The 18,631-nt window shown below is 39.2% G+C and overlaps 1 protein-coding gene across 7 annotated transcripts in view; it reads left to right on the top strand.

Annotated features, from left to right (window-relative positions):
- The window catches only part of DOCK4 (dedicator of cytokinesis 4), a 467,247-nt gene that overhangs the window by 238,507 nt on the left and 210,109 nt on the right, over positions 1-18,631 (top strand). For all 7 annotated transcript variants that reach the window (XM_055347229.2, XM_031012977.3, XM_055347227.2 and 4 more), the window contains exons 9-11: positions 9,407-9,488; positions 10,331-10,391; positions 15,003-15,135. In XM_055347229.2, coding sequence (XP_055203204.1) covers positions 9,407-9,488; positions 10,331-10,391; positions 15,003-15,135 — 276 coding nt within the window. The remainder of the gene's footprint in view (positions 1-9,406; positions 9,489-10,330; positions 10,392-15,002; positions 15,136-18,631) is intronic.

The following is an 18,631-nucleotide window of genomic DNA, read 5'->3' as shown; positions in this document are numbered from 1 at the left end:
AAGACTTACTTGAGAAGTTGCTTTCATTTATTGCCAAGGAAAAACTCTGTCATTTGTGTTGTCATGTGGTTGGGAGGAAGAGGGAAAAGTCTTTGACCCTAAGATACCAGGCGTACATTGCCTGTTTTCTGGTATACATGACTATCATAAAACAGTCAGCAATTCTGATTAATTAAGACTAGGGCTTTTGGGTAAAAACAGTGGTCCTTTAACATGGCTGGGCTTTAAACAGGAAGCTTTTAGGTCCATCCTGACCCAGTCAATCAGGATCTCCAGGGTGGGGCCTGGGCTTTATACAGCTCACCAGGAGAATATTGTACACAATCAGGTTGGTGCAAGGCTCTTGTATCGGTTCGAACCCTGAGAGCACGCCAACAAACAACACAAGGCAGTGCGGAGCAGTACGCTGTTTTAATGAGCGCCTGGGTGCAGACAGGTGGAGGCCTAAAATGGCGTCAGCCCCATGTGAGGACGGGGCAGGGGTTTTATAGCCCTCTGTAAACAGGAAGTGTCTCAGTCTGACATGACAGCTACGTAGTACCCGGACAGTCTCCCTCTCCATCTTCAGGGGGTATGTGTCTTCCGGCCACCTCTCTTCCTGCTTCTGCTATCTTGCTGATGCACGCTGCTGGGTCTTGCGCCTTGGGACTGGGCCTGAGGAGGGAGGAGTTATTCATTCCCTTAAGCCTTCAGGCCCTGGGGAGAATCTTTCAGTTGGGAACCACTGAATTAGAAGGCCCATGGGTCTCTTCTGTTTACCACTGATCATTCCCTGTACATAGGGCATCTATTCGAATGTCCTTCATCTCTGCCATCATAAGCACCAAAGCCCCGTAGTCCAGCGGCCACTGCAGAGCTGCCAGCACACCTTCCAGCTGCTTCCCAAAGTATCTTGCCTGGACAGAGGTAGCACTGGTTTCTTGGGGGCATAAACAGAGCAATTTATAGTGCAGCTTGAGCTTTTCTGAATTGTCCTTTGTTATTCTAGGCGAGACCACAGTAACAGCTCTTTTCACAGTTTTGGGAAGGAAAATAATTTTTTCTTTAACACTCATACGTTCTTAGTTGGAATGGTCCTCTTTATCAAAAGACAAATTAAAAAGAGAAAAACAGAAGTTTACTAACATGTATATTTCATACATAAATGAGATATATTAATACCTAGGGAATGAGAAATTCTCAAAGAGGTGGCTTTGAATTCCAGCTTATATAGTGTCTTCAAGAAAGAACAGTAAATTTTGGAGAAATGACAAGACCAAACAGGACTTGAAGTCTCTAGGGAGGCAACTTCTAGGAAGGCAAATAACTGGCAGACAAAGGCTAGTAGATAAAGAGTGTTGGTAGGGATACCTCTGGTGCCATCTCCAGGCCTGTAATGTTTAAAGTTGTCATCAGTGGTTAACCTTTGTTCTCCCTGGTAGAAGAAGGGGCAGGCCCATGACCATGCCACCCTGAATGTGCCTGATCTTGTTTGATCTCAGAAACTAAGCAAGGCCAGGCCTGTTAGTACTTAGATGGTCTAAGAGAGGCAAGATTCTTTTTGTTTTTGTAAATCTATGCATTGCCTTTAGGCAATTAGAGGGAAGGCAGAGAGCTTTACAGCACCTACTTCTTAATTGCCTTTAGCTCAACAATTCTTATGCCAAAGAAGTATATTTTGGGGTGCCGTATTCTGGTCTCCCACAGCAGATTATTGGACATATCTTACACTGTTAGGCAATTAGAAAACATTCGACAGAATGCAGGAGAAGCAATGAAATAGAAACAATTCAGATCACCTTACGTTTGTATTCTGTTGCCTTTTAGGGAGAGGCTCTAGGGTCAGCACTGCACCCTGGAACCATCCTCATAGCTCTTCTCATTATTCCTTCGTCCGTCTTACCACCCCTTAGCTTCTGGTGTGTCTCCCTTCACACCTACTCAGTGTAGAATGGGTATTAATTGTTATCCTCACACTCTTCATACAGCATAGTTAATTTTTTTTTTTTTTTTAAGACAAGGTCTCATTCTGTTATCCCAGATATCAGCTCATTGCAACCTCTGCCTCCTGGGCTCAAGTGATCCTCCCACCTGTGTCTCCTGAGTACTTGGGATCACAGGCATGCACCACCCAACCCGGCTAATTTTTTAAATTTTTTGTAGAGACAAGGTTTCACCATGTTGCCCAGGCTGATCTTGAACTCCGAGGCTCAAGTGATCTACCTGTTTCTGCCTCCCAAAGTGCTGGGATTTCAGGCGTGAGTCACTGTGCCCAGCTTAGCATAGTTCAGTTTAAGACAAATGACTGCTTTTTCAGATATGCTACATGGGATTTTTGTTTTTGTTTTTGTTTTTGTAAAATTGCTTTGAGTATAAAAAAACATGACAGTTGTTTTTCCAATTAGTTTAATAGAACATGACCGTCTAAATGTGTTCTCTGTTGTTATTGTTCTTCTTGGAGACCATAAATCTATTTCAATGATATTTAACTGTTGAAAATTATTTTACAAGCGTTCTTTGTAATTTTTTGTGGATTGATTAGCTTGCTAATCTTTCTCACAACATGTTTCAACTGAAGATATTACCCAGTCATATATTTTTGGATAAAAGTACATGTTGTGTAACTTTCATGCTCATTGAATCACTAGACAGTTTTACTTCTTATGTGAGGTGAACTATAAAAGTGATAAATATAAATCCATGCAGAAAGATATAACAATTTTTATGTGAAATATAAAAATATATTTCATATAAAATGTCAAAATTTTTGATATTGGCCTTCCCAACTGAAGGGTTACTTCTACTGAGTGGTTTACAAGGAGGCACAGAGGACAGAAGCATCCTACTGAGAAACAGAAGAGAAGCCATCAGGACCTTCAGATCCCTACTGTGCCTCCTATATTATTTGCATGACCAGGAAGAACATTTCTACCACACTATGCTGTGAAACACACTTGTCATCATTAGAGGTCTTTTTGGGTACATCAGAATATCAGTAGTTCAGCTGAGCAGTTGGTCACAGGTGTAATCTCCATAAACACAGATATGTTGTGGCTTTTTGTTTTTTTCATTTGGCTTCATGCAGTTTTGTTTGTTTGTTCATTTATTTGGTTGATTTTTTTTTTTTTTTTGCAGACAGGGACTTTGCTATCTTGCCCAGACTGGACTTGACCTCTAGGCTCAAGTAATCCTCCTGCCTCAACCTCCTGAGTAGCTGGGACAACAGTAGTGTGACACTGTGCTTGGCCATTTGTAATGATTATGTTTTAATTTTATTAAGAATATTCACACAAAAAACTCTTGGTTTGTGTGACATAGTTAGTTTTGCTCTTCTTTGTCCATTTCTTTCTTTTTTTTGAGACAAGGTCTTACCCCTGGAGTACACCCCACTGGAGTACAGTGGTGCGATCATGGCTCACTGCAGCCTTGACCTCCCAGGCTCAAGCAGTCTTCCCACCTCAGCCTTCTGTGTAGCTGGGACTACTCAGCTACTGAGTGCCTGGGATTACAGGAACGTGCCACCATGCTTGGCTAATTTTCTTTCTTTCTTTCTTTCTTTCTTTCTTTTTTTTTTTTTTTGGTAGAGATGGGGTTTCAATATGTTGTCCCAAGTTGGTTTTGAACTCTTGGGCTCAAGTGATCCTCCCACCTCAGCCTCCCAAAGTGCTGAGATTACCAGTAGTGAGCCACCATACCATGCCTTCTTTGGTGCTCTGAGGTGCTCTGTTCTTTCAAAGAGAGGGTTGCATTTTAGTTAAAAGGTGAGACTCTCAAATCAGACTCTGGAATTTAATATCCTGGCCCCATCCTTGACTGACCACACAACTTTGGCCAACTTATCTAGTATCTCCTAGCTTCCGCTTTCTCACTGGGATGACAAATGGGCACAACAGTGGTTTCCACCTCCTACTGTGGTGAGGAGAATTAAATGAGAAGAGCTATGTAAGGCATAAGTCATAGGGTCTGGCACAGGGTACACATTTGCCTTTATGATTTTTTCCAGGAATGCTTATTTATGTTCTTATTTCATTATCCTGATTTCATCAAATCATTGTTGGAAGAAGAAAGGTTATAAATAATAAATAATTGTGGTTTGTTTTTCTTTATTTCCAAAGAAATAGTCATTTTTGATTTATAGTATCATGATTTATAATGACTCATATATGGAATTCAGGTGGACACTAAATTTCTCCTGCAGAGAGATTGCCTCTGGAAGAACATGGCAGTATATGGGGAAGTCAAATATTGAGTTTTCTCTGCTGTTAATAATACCAACTCTCATTTCTCAGTGTTTCTAGAAATGTTCTATTTGCTTATTCATTCTGTAAGAAGAGGAAGACAGTATTCTCATTTGAAAACATATCAGTATAGTTTTTTATTACTGTGTGTTGAATATAATAAAGATATAAAATGTTCATGAGGACAGCATTAAATGGAATAATCTGGAATCTGGGGTGCCACGAAGTTAATATGAGAATCTCTAGTCAGGTCGTGAGGCATCATGGATTGAAATATCTTTTTGCAGAGTTTGATACATTTCCCTACCATAAAGTAAAGGACATAATGGGAAAGTTGGGAGAGAATTAAAACTTTCCAGTTATTTGGGTGTTATTCTATTTTGTCCTAAAAGATTGTATTTGGTTAGTCTTATCAAACATCTAAGAATACCAAATCATTCACTAGGAGTTGAAGATACAAAAAGGTTAATACTCATGGGCCTGTATTCTAGTTGCTCACCATGTAATAGGAAAGAAACATATAAACTTCTCTTCCACTTAGGAAAAAAGTCTAAATGATGTATGTAATGGAGGTATGCATATCTTGGAAGGACATTTTTTAAGTTTACAAAAACTAATTTTGTCATCTGATCATACTTACCACAGAGTTGCAATAGAACAGACTTAGAATAGACTGTCAAAAACATATTTCTGTGTGGTCACAAAAGTTTGCACAAAATATTTGGAGAATTTCAGAAGATGTGCCAGAATGCAATATTATTGGCCAGGCACGGTGGCTTATGCCTGTAATCCCAGCATTTTGGGAGGGTGAGGCAGGCAGATCACCTGAGGTCAGGAGTTGGAGACCAGCCTGGCCAACATGGTGAAACCCCGTCACTACAAAAAATGTAAAAATTAGCCGAGCGTGGTGGCATGCGTCTGTAGTCCCAGCTACTCTGGAGGCTGAGGCAGGAGAATCACTTGAACCTGGGAGGCGGAGGTTGCAGTGAGCTGAGATCGCGCCGCTGTACTCCAGCCTGGGTGATAGAACGAGACTCCGTCTCAAAAGAAAGAAAGGAAAAAAAAAGAATGCAGTATTATTGACTTGTTCAGTTTTTTTCTGGGCGTTGAAGGCATACCTTCTGATATTCTCCAAACATTTCAGTGTGGGCGAGTAATAATAATCCGAAGATTCCAAAATACGTTAATATAGGTCTTTTTTTGTCCAAAACCATTTGCTGAGTGATTAGTGGCTGTATCACTAAAGCAGAAGATAAATTGATTTGAGTTGGCATAACAATAGCATGTCATCAAATGAATAAAAAGGATTTTTTTTATTGGCCATAGATGTTTTCCTTTTTTTTTTTCTTTTTTCTTTTAAAAGAAGTCTGGCTTTTAAAAGAACTGCACATGACTTATTTCTCCATAGTACCCATTTTCAGTCTATTTGTATCTTCCCCTTAAGGCATGCTTAAGCTAAGGTGTATGTCATTGGCTTAGTACATATTGATATTCTTTCTGAAACAGGATATGATATAGTATAATACTTGCATAATCAGGATTCTGTGTAAACTAGTGAAATTAAAATAGTGACAGAGCAAAAAGGATCTGTTTCTGCAATAGAATACTTTAGGAAACATTGTTTTCCAGAATATTGATGAAATGTACAGATATGGAATTGGATTTTATGTCAGTGTTAAAATTAAGGTTTTAATATTGAAAATGCCCTATTGACTTCTGTATTTTAATCTTATTGGTGTCCATCTTTTTAGACTGACCAAGATAATGTGAAATTTGCTTTGAATGTTTCTGTAGAGGTAATGAGGAGCTTCAAACCTCATTACATCTCAAAAAATATAAAGTAGAACATGCTCTCCATGATATAGGAGAGGGGAAAATGCTCACATTGCTTATGTTTTGTGCTAAAATGTAATCAATAAATACATTAGTAGGTAACTGATTACTAAGAAACAGACTAAATACCATCCTTAAACCTTAGCAGTTTCGACTAAGTAAAGCTGAGTTCTTAAATCTTCTTGGAGTTTTGTGTTTTGTGTTTGTTTAATAAAATAATTTGTTTCTCAAGTCTTTTTTTTTTTTTCTAAGCATGTTTCATTAAAGAAAACTACTGGCTGGGCGCAGTGGCTCACACTTGTAATCCCAGCACTTTGGGAGGCCACCTGAGGTCAGGAGTTCGAGACCAGCCTGACTAACATGGTGAAACCCTGTCTCTACTAAAAATGCAAAAATTAGCCAGGCGTGGTGGTGCACACCTGTAATCCCAGCTACTCAGGAAGCTGAGGCAGGAGAATCGCCTGAATCCGGGAGGTAGAGGTTGCAGTGAGCCGAGACTGCGCCATTGCACTCTATCCTGGGCAACAAGAGTGAAACTCCGTCTCGGGGAAAAAAAAAAAGAAGAAGAAAAGAAAACTACCAAAGAACAATTTCAAACCAAAGACTTCTTTGAAACCTGCTGAATCAGGATTCTCACTTCTTTCATTCCTCTTAACCCAGGAAGGGTATGGAGAAAGTTACCTTGAACTCTTGGGACCGGGCTTGACTGCTGAGTGGGTCAGGCAAATGATGGCTCTTCCTTTATCTCAGTATTCTGGAAATATTTACTCAATATTTCTATAGAGAAGAAGAGGAAGTTACCTTATAGCATTCTAATGGAGTGCTAGGGTTTTGAATTAATACATGGAATAGAATCCTTGCTCAGCCACACACCATCTCTGTGACCTTGAGTAAAACTATTTACTATTTTGCAGTTTTCCCATATGTAAAATGGTCATTATAATAGTACCTATTTCCTAAAGGCATAGTGAGGATAAAATGAGATAATTTATGTAAAGTCCTTGGCAGAGTACCTGTCAAATGGTAAATTCCCAAAAATGTATTACCTAATAATATGGTTAAAGTATAATTCCTTTGTCCCCAGATGAATTCTTGCACATTTCCTTTTCATTGATTTTAAATTTGAAATAGTCCAGGCCTGGTAGCCCACGCCTGTAATCCCAGCACTTTGGGAGGCCAAGGCGGGAGAATCACCTGAGGTCAGGAGTTTGAAACCAGCCTGGCCAACATAGTGAAACCCCATCTCTACTAAAAAAAATTACAAAAATTAGCCGAGTGTGGTGGCACACAGCTGTAGTCCTAGCTCCTCTGGAAGCTGAGGCAGGAGAATCGCTTGAACCCGGGAGGCAGAGGTTGCAGTGAGCCGAGATTGTGCCACTGTACTCTAGCCTGGGTGAAAGAGTGAGACCTCCCCCCCACCCAAAAAAAATTAAAATGATAAATTTGAAATAATAATGAATTTTATTTTCTTTTACTGTGAAGAGAGCTTATAGTCATTTTCCTTGAATTATAGTAAATGACAATTGGATAAGATTAATTTATTTCTGCACCCTCAGTAGTAGGTGTCATTCCCAGCCTCCAGTTTGGAATAATATCACATGTGAACTTTAGCTTCAATTGAGGATACTTACAGCAATTTTTATTCTCTTCATGCATGCCTTATTGGCCATCTGTTTTCTGGGAAAAAATATAGGTAATAAGAGTGAAAATGACCCCATAGAAATATGTATTGGCTGCCCTTTCTCATATGAGAAGTCAGCAATAGACATAAGTAAAAGATGAGATAAGCCAGCTAGTTGATTCTGTTAAACGTATCTATCTAGACTTAGATCACCAAAGAGAATAAGTGTTCCAAAACAGCCATAAATTCAAATTCATGTGCTTCCTTAGAGATCTGTTTATGGTTCTCATATCTCCTCTTATATGTATTTGAATGACAGAACCATTATTTAAGGCAAGGATCGGGTGATAACATAGAGGCTTCCTTGGTTCTGAGCCTTTTATTAATGTCCTGCTCTCCATTTCCCTGCTTGTTCCCTAGACTGAAGCTACACTGACCAAAGCTACAGCATTTTACATTCTGTAGATGTTGGTTGTGTGCTCATTGCCTGAGACAGCCAACTATTTAATTCTGTCATTGATACCAGGATATTGAAATTCAGTTAAAATTTGAAGCTCACAGTAGCTGGTAGATTAATTTTTTGTGGGTTTATATTTGTTTTATTTTGTTTAACATAAATAGTGTCACACATTACCTTGGATCTAAATGGCATCCATGACTTGGTGCAATGACTCATGCCTGTAATCCCAGCATATTGGGAGGCCGAAGCAGGCAGATCCCTTGAGGCCAGGAGTTCGAGACCAGCCTGGCCGACATGGTGAAATGCTGTCTCCACTAAAAATGCAGAAATTAGCCAGGCATGGTGGTGTGCACCTGTAATCCCAGCTACTGAGGAGACTGAGGTATGAGAATCTCTTGAATTCAGGAGGCAGAAATTGCAGTGAGCTGAGATCATACCACTGTACTCCAGCCTGGGTGATAGAGCAAGACTCTGTCTCAAAATAATAATAATAAATACATAAATGGCATGCATAAGTATTTATTGCTATGAATTAGTGGCTGATCAACAGCATTATTTGTGTTTTCATTAAATCTAGGTGGCACTGTATTTTCTTTTTGGTTATATAGATGAGAGGTTTCTATGTTGCCCAGGCTGCCCTCAAACGCCTAGCCTCGCCTCCTTATGTGCAAGGACAACAGTTCTGAGCCACCGCAGCTCCCGGTGGCATTGTATTTTCAAATGCAAGTTTAGTGGGGGTAGTTTGAGATCTTCTGTTCATTTGTTGACCAAAGAAAATTTAAGCTTCATTTTTGAAATCTCTACTTGTGTTACAGATTGGAGACTTATAAGACCATAAAATATGAAGCCTTCTAATAGATAGTTAACACTCAAAATATCTTTAATGTTAATTAAGTAATGTGACATAAAACATGAAAAAGAAATCTTAGTTACAAACACATGAAACATGTCATATTTTTCTCTTTTAGTGCATTTATTTCTACCTCTTGGAATAATGATATTACTGATATAAAATTGTATTCAAGTCTTTCAAAAGTTAATGTCTGTTTGTATATAGGTGCTTTCTGCTTTTGTAGTTGCTGCTTTGCCAGTTTTAATAGAAGTGAAGCAAATATTTGTTGTCTTCGGAGCTCTCCTAATTTATATAAGCAACGTTGATGTTAAATGAACAACCTAATGTTTAGCTTACCTGTTGTGATGAAGAGTAGTTACAGAGGGATAAATCTTTAACTATTAAATAATTTTCAAATTGTTAAACATTTTTTTCTCTTGTAGTGAGAGATTTTTCTTGAGGCTGAATAGAAACGGGCTTCCTAAAGCCCCTGATAAACCGGAACGACATTGCTCCCTCTTTGTGGTGAGTGGATCTTGTTTCATTCATAAGGCAGATTCATCCAGTTATGATTCATACTATTTAGGAGAAATAAATTACTGTGAGAGAACATAGTGAATTTGCTTTTAAACTTTATGTAAATAACACACAAATTACATTAGTGCCCAGAATTCTGAATATCACCTCCCAGGATTACTTTCATTCCTTTAGTGTATTACTGCTTCTGTTATACTATGACCAAAGTATAACAGTGATTGCGGGGCACGGTGGCTCATGCCTATAATCCCAGTACTTTGGGAGGCCGAGGCAGGTGGATCACCTGAGGTCAGGAATTCAAGACCAGCCTGGCCAACATGGTGAAACCCTGTCTCTACTAAAAATACAAAAATTAGCCAGGCGTGGTGGCAGGCACCTATAATCCCAGTTACTCGGGAGGCTGAGGCAGGAGAATTGCTTGAACCTGGGAGGCAGAGGTTGCAGTGAGCTGAGATCGCACCACTGCACTCCAGCCTGGGCAACAAGAGCGAAACTCCATCTCCAAAAACAAAAAACAAAACCAGTGATCGCACTTAGCAAGACACCTGGTATTTAGTATGTGCTTAATAAATGTTTAAAGAATGAATGAGTGAGAGATTGAATCAACAGTGCTCTCTTCTTTAAAGTATTACTTGGTATCAATTGACCTAAGGTTGATTGTAATGATATTTTTAGAACAGGATTTAAATCATGTACTTCTGCTACAAACATTCCATTAAGAATGTCTGTGTCCATCTCTGTCTTTCTTCTTTTATTTGTGAAAATAAAGTGCTATGCCCTTTAAGTGCCGCTCATGTCTTCCAAAATAACCAAACTTTGTTTGTTTGTAGGATTTGGGCAGCAGTGAGCTAAGAAAGGATATTTATATCACCGTGCACATTATCCGAATCGGTAGGTATAGCACTTGTCAGTGCAGTAGGGGCAAGGAACAGAGAGGAGAAATGCCAAGAGGTTTCTATATTGTTGTGATTTGTTGCTGTCTGAATCAGAAAGATATCAAAGCCAGATTTGAATCCAAGAATCACAGAAGTTGTGAATTGTCCCCAGACCTTCCCAACCCCACATATGACCTCCTCACCTATCGTAAACAGATTCTGGTCTCTTTTAATATAAGTAATTAAGAAGTTTGTTGTGTTTCATTTTGTTCTGCTAGCCTTCCTAAACATATTTGATTCAAAAATTCTGTGTTTGTCTTTTAAAATTCTAATTTCTCTTAGCATAAATGAATTTTTCAGAGCTGAGTTTCCTATAAGTTAATGAAGGCTCTGTATAAATTGGCATTTTCCAAAGTGCAGAATGCTTCAGAGCGTTATTCCAGAAGGTGCTACAAAAAAAAAAAGCCTGTGAAATACTGAACACTGAATTTTTTTTTAACTTATATAATGTCATCAGCTTATTAAAGGGTCTGAGAAGTCCTAAAGGGAAAAATAAATACGCCTGTCTAACTTTGTTGACCCTAGTTTTCCTCAAATTTGATCTGACTATGAAAACACTTATATAATGTAGCACTTATTAACATCTTGCAGAACCCACTTTAATGTTCTGTGATGAACTTGCTCAATGAAGCCAGAATGTGTTCCCTCATTTTTACACATAAAATGCCTCTAAAAGCAGGCATTTTATGGCAGAGGAATTAGGTGAAATGAGGACTGGTGTAACCTACACAGTTTTTCCGTTAAGTCTAATCAGTCATTATTGGGAATTCATTCCCACTTCTTCACTAACTGTACTCCATTACTTGCCTAGGAATACTTCTGTGAGATAGTAATATCTGGCCATGTAGTCCTGCAAGGTGATTTATTTTTATAGGCTTTGGTTTTATGTACACGATAACTGCATTGTGCATTGAGTGAGACTATAAAAAACATACTTTTATTCCAGCATAGATTTTCTGTATGTTTTCTCTCATAAAAATCTATTCTGAAAACCTGTTTTCATTTTATGCTATTTTTGTATTTGAAGGACAGTAGAAATAAAAAATAGACAGTTTTTGGTTTTGTTTTCATTTTTCTTTTTATAAATGAGTCTATGAAAAAAATTGGAAAGAATCTTTGAAAAGGTTGGAATAGTTAGAACCCATGCTGCTGTTTTCTTATGAGATAAAGCCTGTCTGTTCTCAGGATAGCAGAGGTAGTTTGTTATTTAGTCTGTGTTTCTTTAAATTCAAATGTAATACCAATGGTTAAAGTAAAATGTGGTTTTATATATCTTCATGTAAACATTGCTAAAATTTTAATATAATCTCTGACAGCAGTAAGAGAAAAAGTAAACCACTTTTGCTTTCAGAACTTTCTCAAAGATACCTATGGATTTGGGGTGGTAAAAAAACATGCAGCAAAGTGAGTATGTGCCTTCTGGCCCATGGACTTCACTCACAGTGTTATTGCCAAGGAAGCCGCCTCAGTAGTACTGCCCATCACAGGGCAGCCTTTCAAATGCTTGGTGTTTGATTTGTAATTGCACTTTTTATTAACATCGTTATGGTCATTAAGTCATTAAAATGAATGTTGAGTCAGAAATTACCTCCCTATCTTTGTCTTCAGTTTTGGGCAAATGAATACTTCTCTAGGATTATTGCAAAAAACATTTACCAGTTCAACATTTTGAGACCGAAGGAGAAGTGAGATTAAGGTAAAATACACTAAGATAGGTTCAGATTTAGTCTGCCACCTCCCTTGATGGAGTGAAATTGGTGGCAGATCATTGTCTTTCAGGGTGTTAGAAATGCAAAATGCTTGTTCCTCAGTGCCACAAAGAAATAGCACTCAAACATTAATTTTCTCAGCAAGGCAATTTTTACCTTCTGCAGAAAGGGTGCCTCTCACAGGTGGAACAATGGCGAGAGCACACCTGGACAGGGGAGGGGAAGGAGTTCTTATTCCTGACACAGGTAACCCCTACTGCTGTGTTGTTCCCCTATTTGCTAGGGTTGGACTGCACAGTCTAAGCTAATTCCGATTGACTATGTTGAAAAGAGCAGGAGTATAAGCCAGAGTGGCGGGGTGAGTAGTTTGGCGGGAAGGATGGTTAGAAACAGGTAACTAAAGGTAACTTAGGTCAGAGCAGGTGACCAGGGTGACTCAGGTCAAAGCAGGTGACCGGGATGAGTCAGGACAGAGCAGGTGACCAGGGGAACAGATGTAAACTACTGATCAGAACTGGCAGGAAAGTTTTTTATTGAAACTAGAGGCAAGGCAGTGAAGAGAACCAGGAAGTTAAACTTTAAAATGGAGAATCAAAGAATAAGAGAGCTGAACATGCTGACATACTGATTATTTGAAGAGAAACCTGGCAGTCACTATATTTAACAAGGGACACATACTTCTTACAGAATGTCTCTTGTACCTATTTAGTAGGAAAAGGGCATGTTGGCCGTCACTGGCTGCAGAAAGCAGGAGCAATAGTACCTCACTTCTGGGAATTTAAGTCCAGCTCTTTAGAAAGATGGAGAGGAAAAAAAAGAGAAATTAATAGTTTTATATCTTCCTGCCCATGCCAGGAAGTTTCTTCAACCTCTATGCCTCCCTTTTGACTTTTGGTTGATTGCTCAGTACTTTTCCCTTCCCCCACTCCCGCTACCTTCCTTCCTACTTAGAGAATGTGCTAGAAATCTGATCGGGTTTCCCAAAGCCCAGTCAGAACTGTGAATTCTTATTAACTCTAGGGTTGGTGCCACTGATCTGGCACCAAAACATCTTTCCAGTATAGTAATTAGAATGGTGTCTAAAGCCGTGGCTTAACGTTAAACTTGCATGTTTGAAGACATGAGTCGGGTGGAGGTTTGGGAGATAAGCTTCCCAGTGGTCACAAGTAACAAAATCCTCATTGGAGAGTGTTAAGTGGTTGTGAGAGCTACACTTCTCCCATCAACCTTATTCCCTTATTTTGCCATTCCTTCTGTCCCCTACAGTTTTTTTTCTTTAGTGCAGCTTTAGATGAAGGGGTTGTTTAAAAACAAACAAACAAAAAAGGATTGAAATGTGTGCATGCCCTTGTGTAAACTGTGGGAGCTAGCAGAGTCATTAGGAATAATCTTGTTTGCAGTTTCTAGTTTTTTTTTTTTACTAAGGAGCTTCTTTCTGATGTTAAATAACTTTGAAGTGCTCCACTCAGAAATCTTATCCTTTTGTCATCTTGTATTTGCAAGGAAATGATTAAGAAAAAAGCATGTTTTAAACCATGAGATTGATAAAGACTGGCATACATATTAATATTTCATCCTAATAAATTCTGTAATATTATTCAAAATAGACATAAATTGAGACCTTTTTTTCATTTAAAAAAGTGACCAAAGTTTTAAATTTGTTTAAATCAGTTGTGTAAGTAAAAGTAGGATTGGTTGATAATTAAATTCAAGTACGACATAAAGTGTTCGGTTTTCAGACAGAATTTATATTAAAATTATGTAGAGTGAAATTTGGCCATACATACGGCATCAGGTCATGAAAACCTGATATTTTAAATTCTTACATTTTGCACATCTGAAAAGCAGTTGGCTTATTTTGGCCATTTTTTAGTTTGATTCAAACTGATAAAATAAGAGGTTTTCGGGCTGTGTTTCCGTGAAAGTGACATCTTGCAAAGGTAGTTTTCCCTTACTCCTGATGAATGAAAGCCAAATTGGATATTGTCATCCCATTTTTTCCTGCTTAACATTGGATTTTGGAATTGCTGGAGATATCTTGATGTGCTATAGGAGAATTTTGCTCAGATAGAAACAATTTATGGTTGTGTTGAAAAGCATCTAGAAACAAATTTGCAGATTTTTAAAATCATTTTTTCCCACATTAACTTGTTATATTTCAACTTCAGTGTACTTTTTGCTTTTTGTCTTCAAAATAATCCACTGATAATTAAATACCAACAATACATTAAAACAATGTATTAATAACATATTTTTAAACATGTAACAATTTAAACAAGTTAAAACTTTACAACAGTTAAAACCATTTTGGTGATAACTGAGTTCTGAACAGCCTGAGAGCTGAGGCAGGAGCATGCACATTTGATCACCTGTGCTTACTTGCTGTACTTCAGACAACCTCAAACTACTCTAGTCACAGGTGAAATTTTTGAAATAGTTTTTTTGAATATGGAATTTGTTTAAAATTTGAATTTGTTTGAATTTGAATTTGAATTTGTTTAAAAATAGAAAATGGAAGAGTCACCATTACTGCCTTTAGTGACGTGAACTTCCTGGGATGCCTTCATGAATCTCAGGGGCCAGGGGATGGTTCCCAAACATGGGATCTGTTCCAATCTTTGTATTTTACAGATGGCAACTGACGCCCAGAATTTAAGCTGCTTACCCAAGGTCACACAGCTAGGTGACTGGAGAGGAGAATCCAGAACTGAAGCAATATCTTCTGTTACGCCCAACCTGGGTGCTCTTTATTGCCCAATTACATTTCAATGGCCTATCTTATAGCTGTATGTTTCGCTACCTAAGATGCATCTAATCAAATGGCTCCATGGGTTAATGATTGCTCTTTAATTGAACAGGTCGAATGGGAGCAGGAGAAAAAAAGAATGCCTGTAGTGTCCAGTACCGACGACCCTTTGGCTGTGCAGTTCTTAGCATCGCTGACCTGCTAACAGGAGAGACAAAGGATGACCTCATTCTGAAAGTATACATGTAAGAAACATGCTCGTGGTGAAGGCTTGGGTGGGCACAGGGGTGCATGTGGGTCCTACTTGGGCGAATGCTACTTTACGTGGGTAGAGAAGAACAATGGGTGGTTTATGAGCCATTCCTCAAAAACCCAGTAATCTGTAGACTTGTTGCAAGTGAGCCTACAAGCCACAATTTGCCAGTCAGAGGAATTACTGAATTAAGAACCAATGAGTACAGACAGTTTACCAATTAGGTAGACCGTCTACTGTGTGGGATACCACCTTTCAATTTATAAACCTAGCACGTCTTTACCTTCAGACAGTCAATGTGTTCTTGGAAAGTGAAAGTACTTTTTGAGTAAATTTATTAGAATTGGGGAAGGGAAGCCCAGATGACTTCCATCCTACTCTAGGTGTTAGTTTGCTGGGCCTGCCATAACAAAGTACCACAAACTGCATGGCTTAACCCATTTATGCCTGAGGTTGCAATTTTTTGAAATTTTTGCAATCCTATCTTGGCGATGACCTTGAGCAGTAGGATATAAATAACTCCACATGCTTAGCGTTCCAATAATGGAACGCTAGGCATAAATAGATTTTTTTTTTTTTTTTTTGAGACGGAGTCCCGCTCTTTAGCCCAGGCCGGATTGCAGTGACACAATCTCGGCTCACTGCAAGCTCCTCCTGCCAGGTTCACACCATTCTCCTGCCCCAGCCTTCCGAGTAGCTGGGACTACAGGCGCCTGCCACCGCGCCTGGCTAATCTTTTGTATTTTTAGTAGAGATGGGGTTTCACCGTGTTAGCCAGGCTGGTCTCGATCTCCTGACCTCATGATCCGCCCACTTTGGCCTCCCAAAGTGCTGGGATTACAGGCGTGAGCCACCGCCCCCAGCCCATAAATAGATTTTAAACAACAGAAATGTGTTGTCTCACATTTCCCAGATGAAGATATTAGTATAGTTGGCTCCTTCTGAGGGCTGTGAGGGCAATCTGCTCCATGCCTCTCTCCTGGCCTCCGGTGCTTTGCTGGCAGTCATTGGGAGATCCATGGCTTGTAGACGCGTCACTCTGATCTCTGCCTTCATCTTCACATGGTGTTCATGGCTTTCTCTGGGTCCAATCCCCCACCCCCCCAACTTTTTTTTTTTTTTTTTTTTTTTGAGACAGAGTCTCGCTCTGTCACCCAGGCTGGAGTGTAGTGGAGCAATCTCGGCTCACTGCAACCTCCGCCTCCCAGGTTCAAGAGATTTTCTGCCTCAGCCTCCTGAGTAGCTGGGATTACAGGCACATGCCACCATGCCTGGCTACAAATTTCTCCTTTTTATAAAGATACAGTCATATTAGAGTGTGGTTCACCCTAATAACCTTCTTATATGATTATCTCTGTAAAGACGCTCTTTCAAATAAGGTCTTATTCTGAGGTACTGGGGGTTAGGACTTCAACGTTACCTTTGTTGGGGGATACAGTTTAACCCATGGTTCTCTACTAGGAAAGTTACTTGATATATTCCAAATCCTAAGTTAAATGATTTTTTTAAATGCACATGGGTTTGGCCCACACCACCGTGCCACCTCCCCACAGGCTTGGACATTGAGGCCTAATATACAGCAACATCTTCAGAGCAGATTCATTAGGGTTTCCACACTTCTGGTTTGAGGACCACACCGTTGGCTACCTCCATGAGTGAACTGGCTTTTGTATTCCATTCTGGAGGTTGTGTTAATATACCTAATATGTGCCAGTAGATTTTTCATAGGTGATGGTAACACAAGTGGCCCACTGCCTATGGGACATATACTTAAAATTGCCTTTTTGACCTCTGCTGCAGGGTTTCATGGATTTTTCTACTCTCCATCCAATGGGACCTATGTAACACATTTAATAATTCATTGACAAAGATTTATCTGTAGTCTATGGTTTAGGACCGGAAACTCTCTTCATCCCTCTTAAAAAGGAAAACACCTGTGATGTTGATGTTAAACTTGAAAACTTTTGGTGAAATTAGTGGGTGGTAAAAGTTGCTACTCTTTTTATCACATAGCAACCCTCAATTTCAGTGGTTAAGTTTAAATCCATGATGCCCTTCTTTCCATACTTAACTGGTGGTCATAAAACGTAATTTATTTGAAATGCTAATGACTGATAATAACCACCCTTTACTGTGTGCTTACTATGTGTGAGGAACTGTGTTAAGCACTTTGCATGTGTCGTATCCTTTTGTCCTCACAACAAACCCATGAAGCAGACAGACGCTCCTACTCAGTTTTACTCATAGGGGAACGAGAGTTAAATAACTTGCCCCATGTTGCCTAGCTAATAAGAAAAGGAAGCAGATTTGAGGTCAGGACTGTCTTGCTCCAGCATCTGAGCTCTCCAGTTAATAATTTGTATTTTTCCAGGTGTTATTTCACACCATAGTCTAGTAAGGTGATGATGATGCTGTTATGTGGCTTTTTAAGCAAGCTGAAATTCCTCACAAACACACTCTCATCATTTCTTAAAGTAGTCTTTCCAGGTGTGAGTAGCAAGTATTGTATTTATCCTGCCAGTGGGAAAACAGAGGGACGGACAGTCCCATCATCACCCTTTATTATGCAGCCAGTGGAATAAGACCTATGCATTCCAGCCCTGCCAATGGGAGACAGTCACACTCATGAAGACAAATTGTTCTGCTCTTTGTGTTTTTTTTTTATTGTCTGCTTTTCCATAAGCATCAAATAAGGTTTTGGGTAATTCTTAATAGAAGATAAATTCCTGAAAAATGCCCATTGAGCAAATAGTGATGCTGTTTCAAGAGTAATACTAACCAGTCAAAACAGTCACTGTAGATTAGGAAGGAACTGTGAATTTAGTCAAACATGGGAAAGTGCCTGTTAGAAAAAATTTGGGAGAAATTTCTATTTGATAAGGTGACTGAACCCCCCAGCCCTTCTGGGACTCAAAGAACAGTAGCAAATGCCTGCCTGAGCCTGGAAGATACTTTAGTCACATACTTTAGGAGCTTTTGTTTGTTTGTTTATTTGTTTTGAGTTTTGAGTTTTGTAGGTTAAAAGCATGAATTCTGGAATCACTTTTAACTATCTAATAGGAAGCAAGCCATCTTTCTTTCTTCCCCACTGGGCTGAAATAAGAAAACTGGAGGCAGAATGTGCTAAGTGGCAATTTGGTGTCTTACAACTAGACAGGTGGGATGGTTTCATTCCATCTTAATTTTCCAGCCCTCTTAAGATTCGGCGCTCATTTAGATATCCCACTGTTAATTGGCTCAAAAATCACCTCCATCATGTTCATCCTGCAAAATCCTGTGGCAATAAAATAAATAAAAATGTGAGCAAATAATTATGAATTATCTGCCTCAGACTTGATCACTAGGAAACAGAACCTGCACTGTGGGAGATTTTGATTGATAGTGTACAGAATCTTGATGTTCAGGCCTCTTGGGAGGATGCATTCATGGCTAATAAAGTAGTGAATTTACACATATGTTCAGATGAAGGAACTTTTCCCCAGCCAATC

Source organism: Gorilla gorilla, chromosome 6, assembly GCF_029281585.2.
Source record: "Gorilla gorilla gorilla isolate KB3781 chromosome 6, NHGRI_mGorGor1-v2.1_pri, whole genome shotgun sequence".
Classification (NCBI taxonomy): domain Eukaryota; kingdom Metazoa; phylum Chordata; class Mammalia; order Primates; family Hominidae; genus Gorilla; species Gorilla gorilla.
The sequence above is the reverse complement of the archived record's forward strand: the minus strand, read 5'-3'. Positions and strand labels throughout refer to the sequence as shown.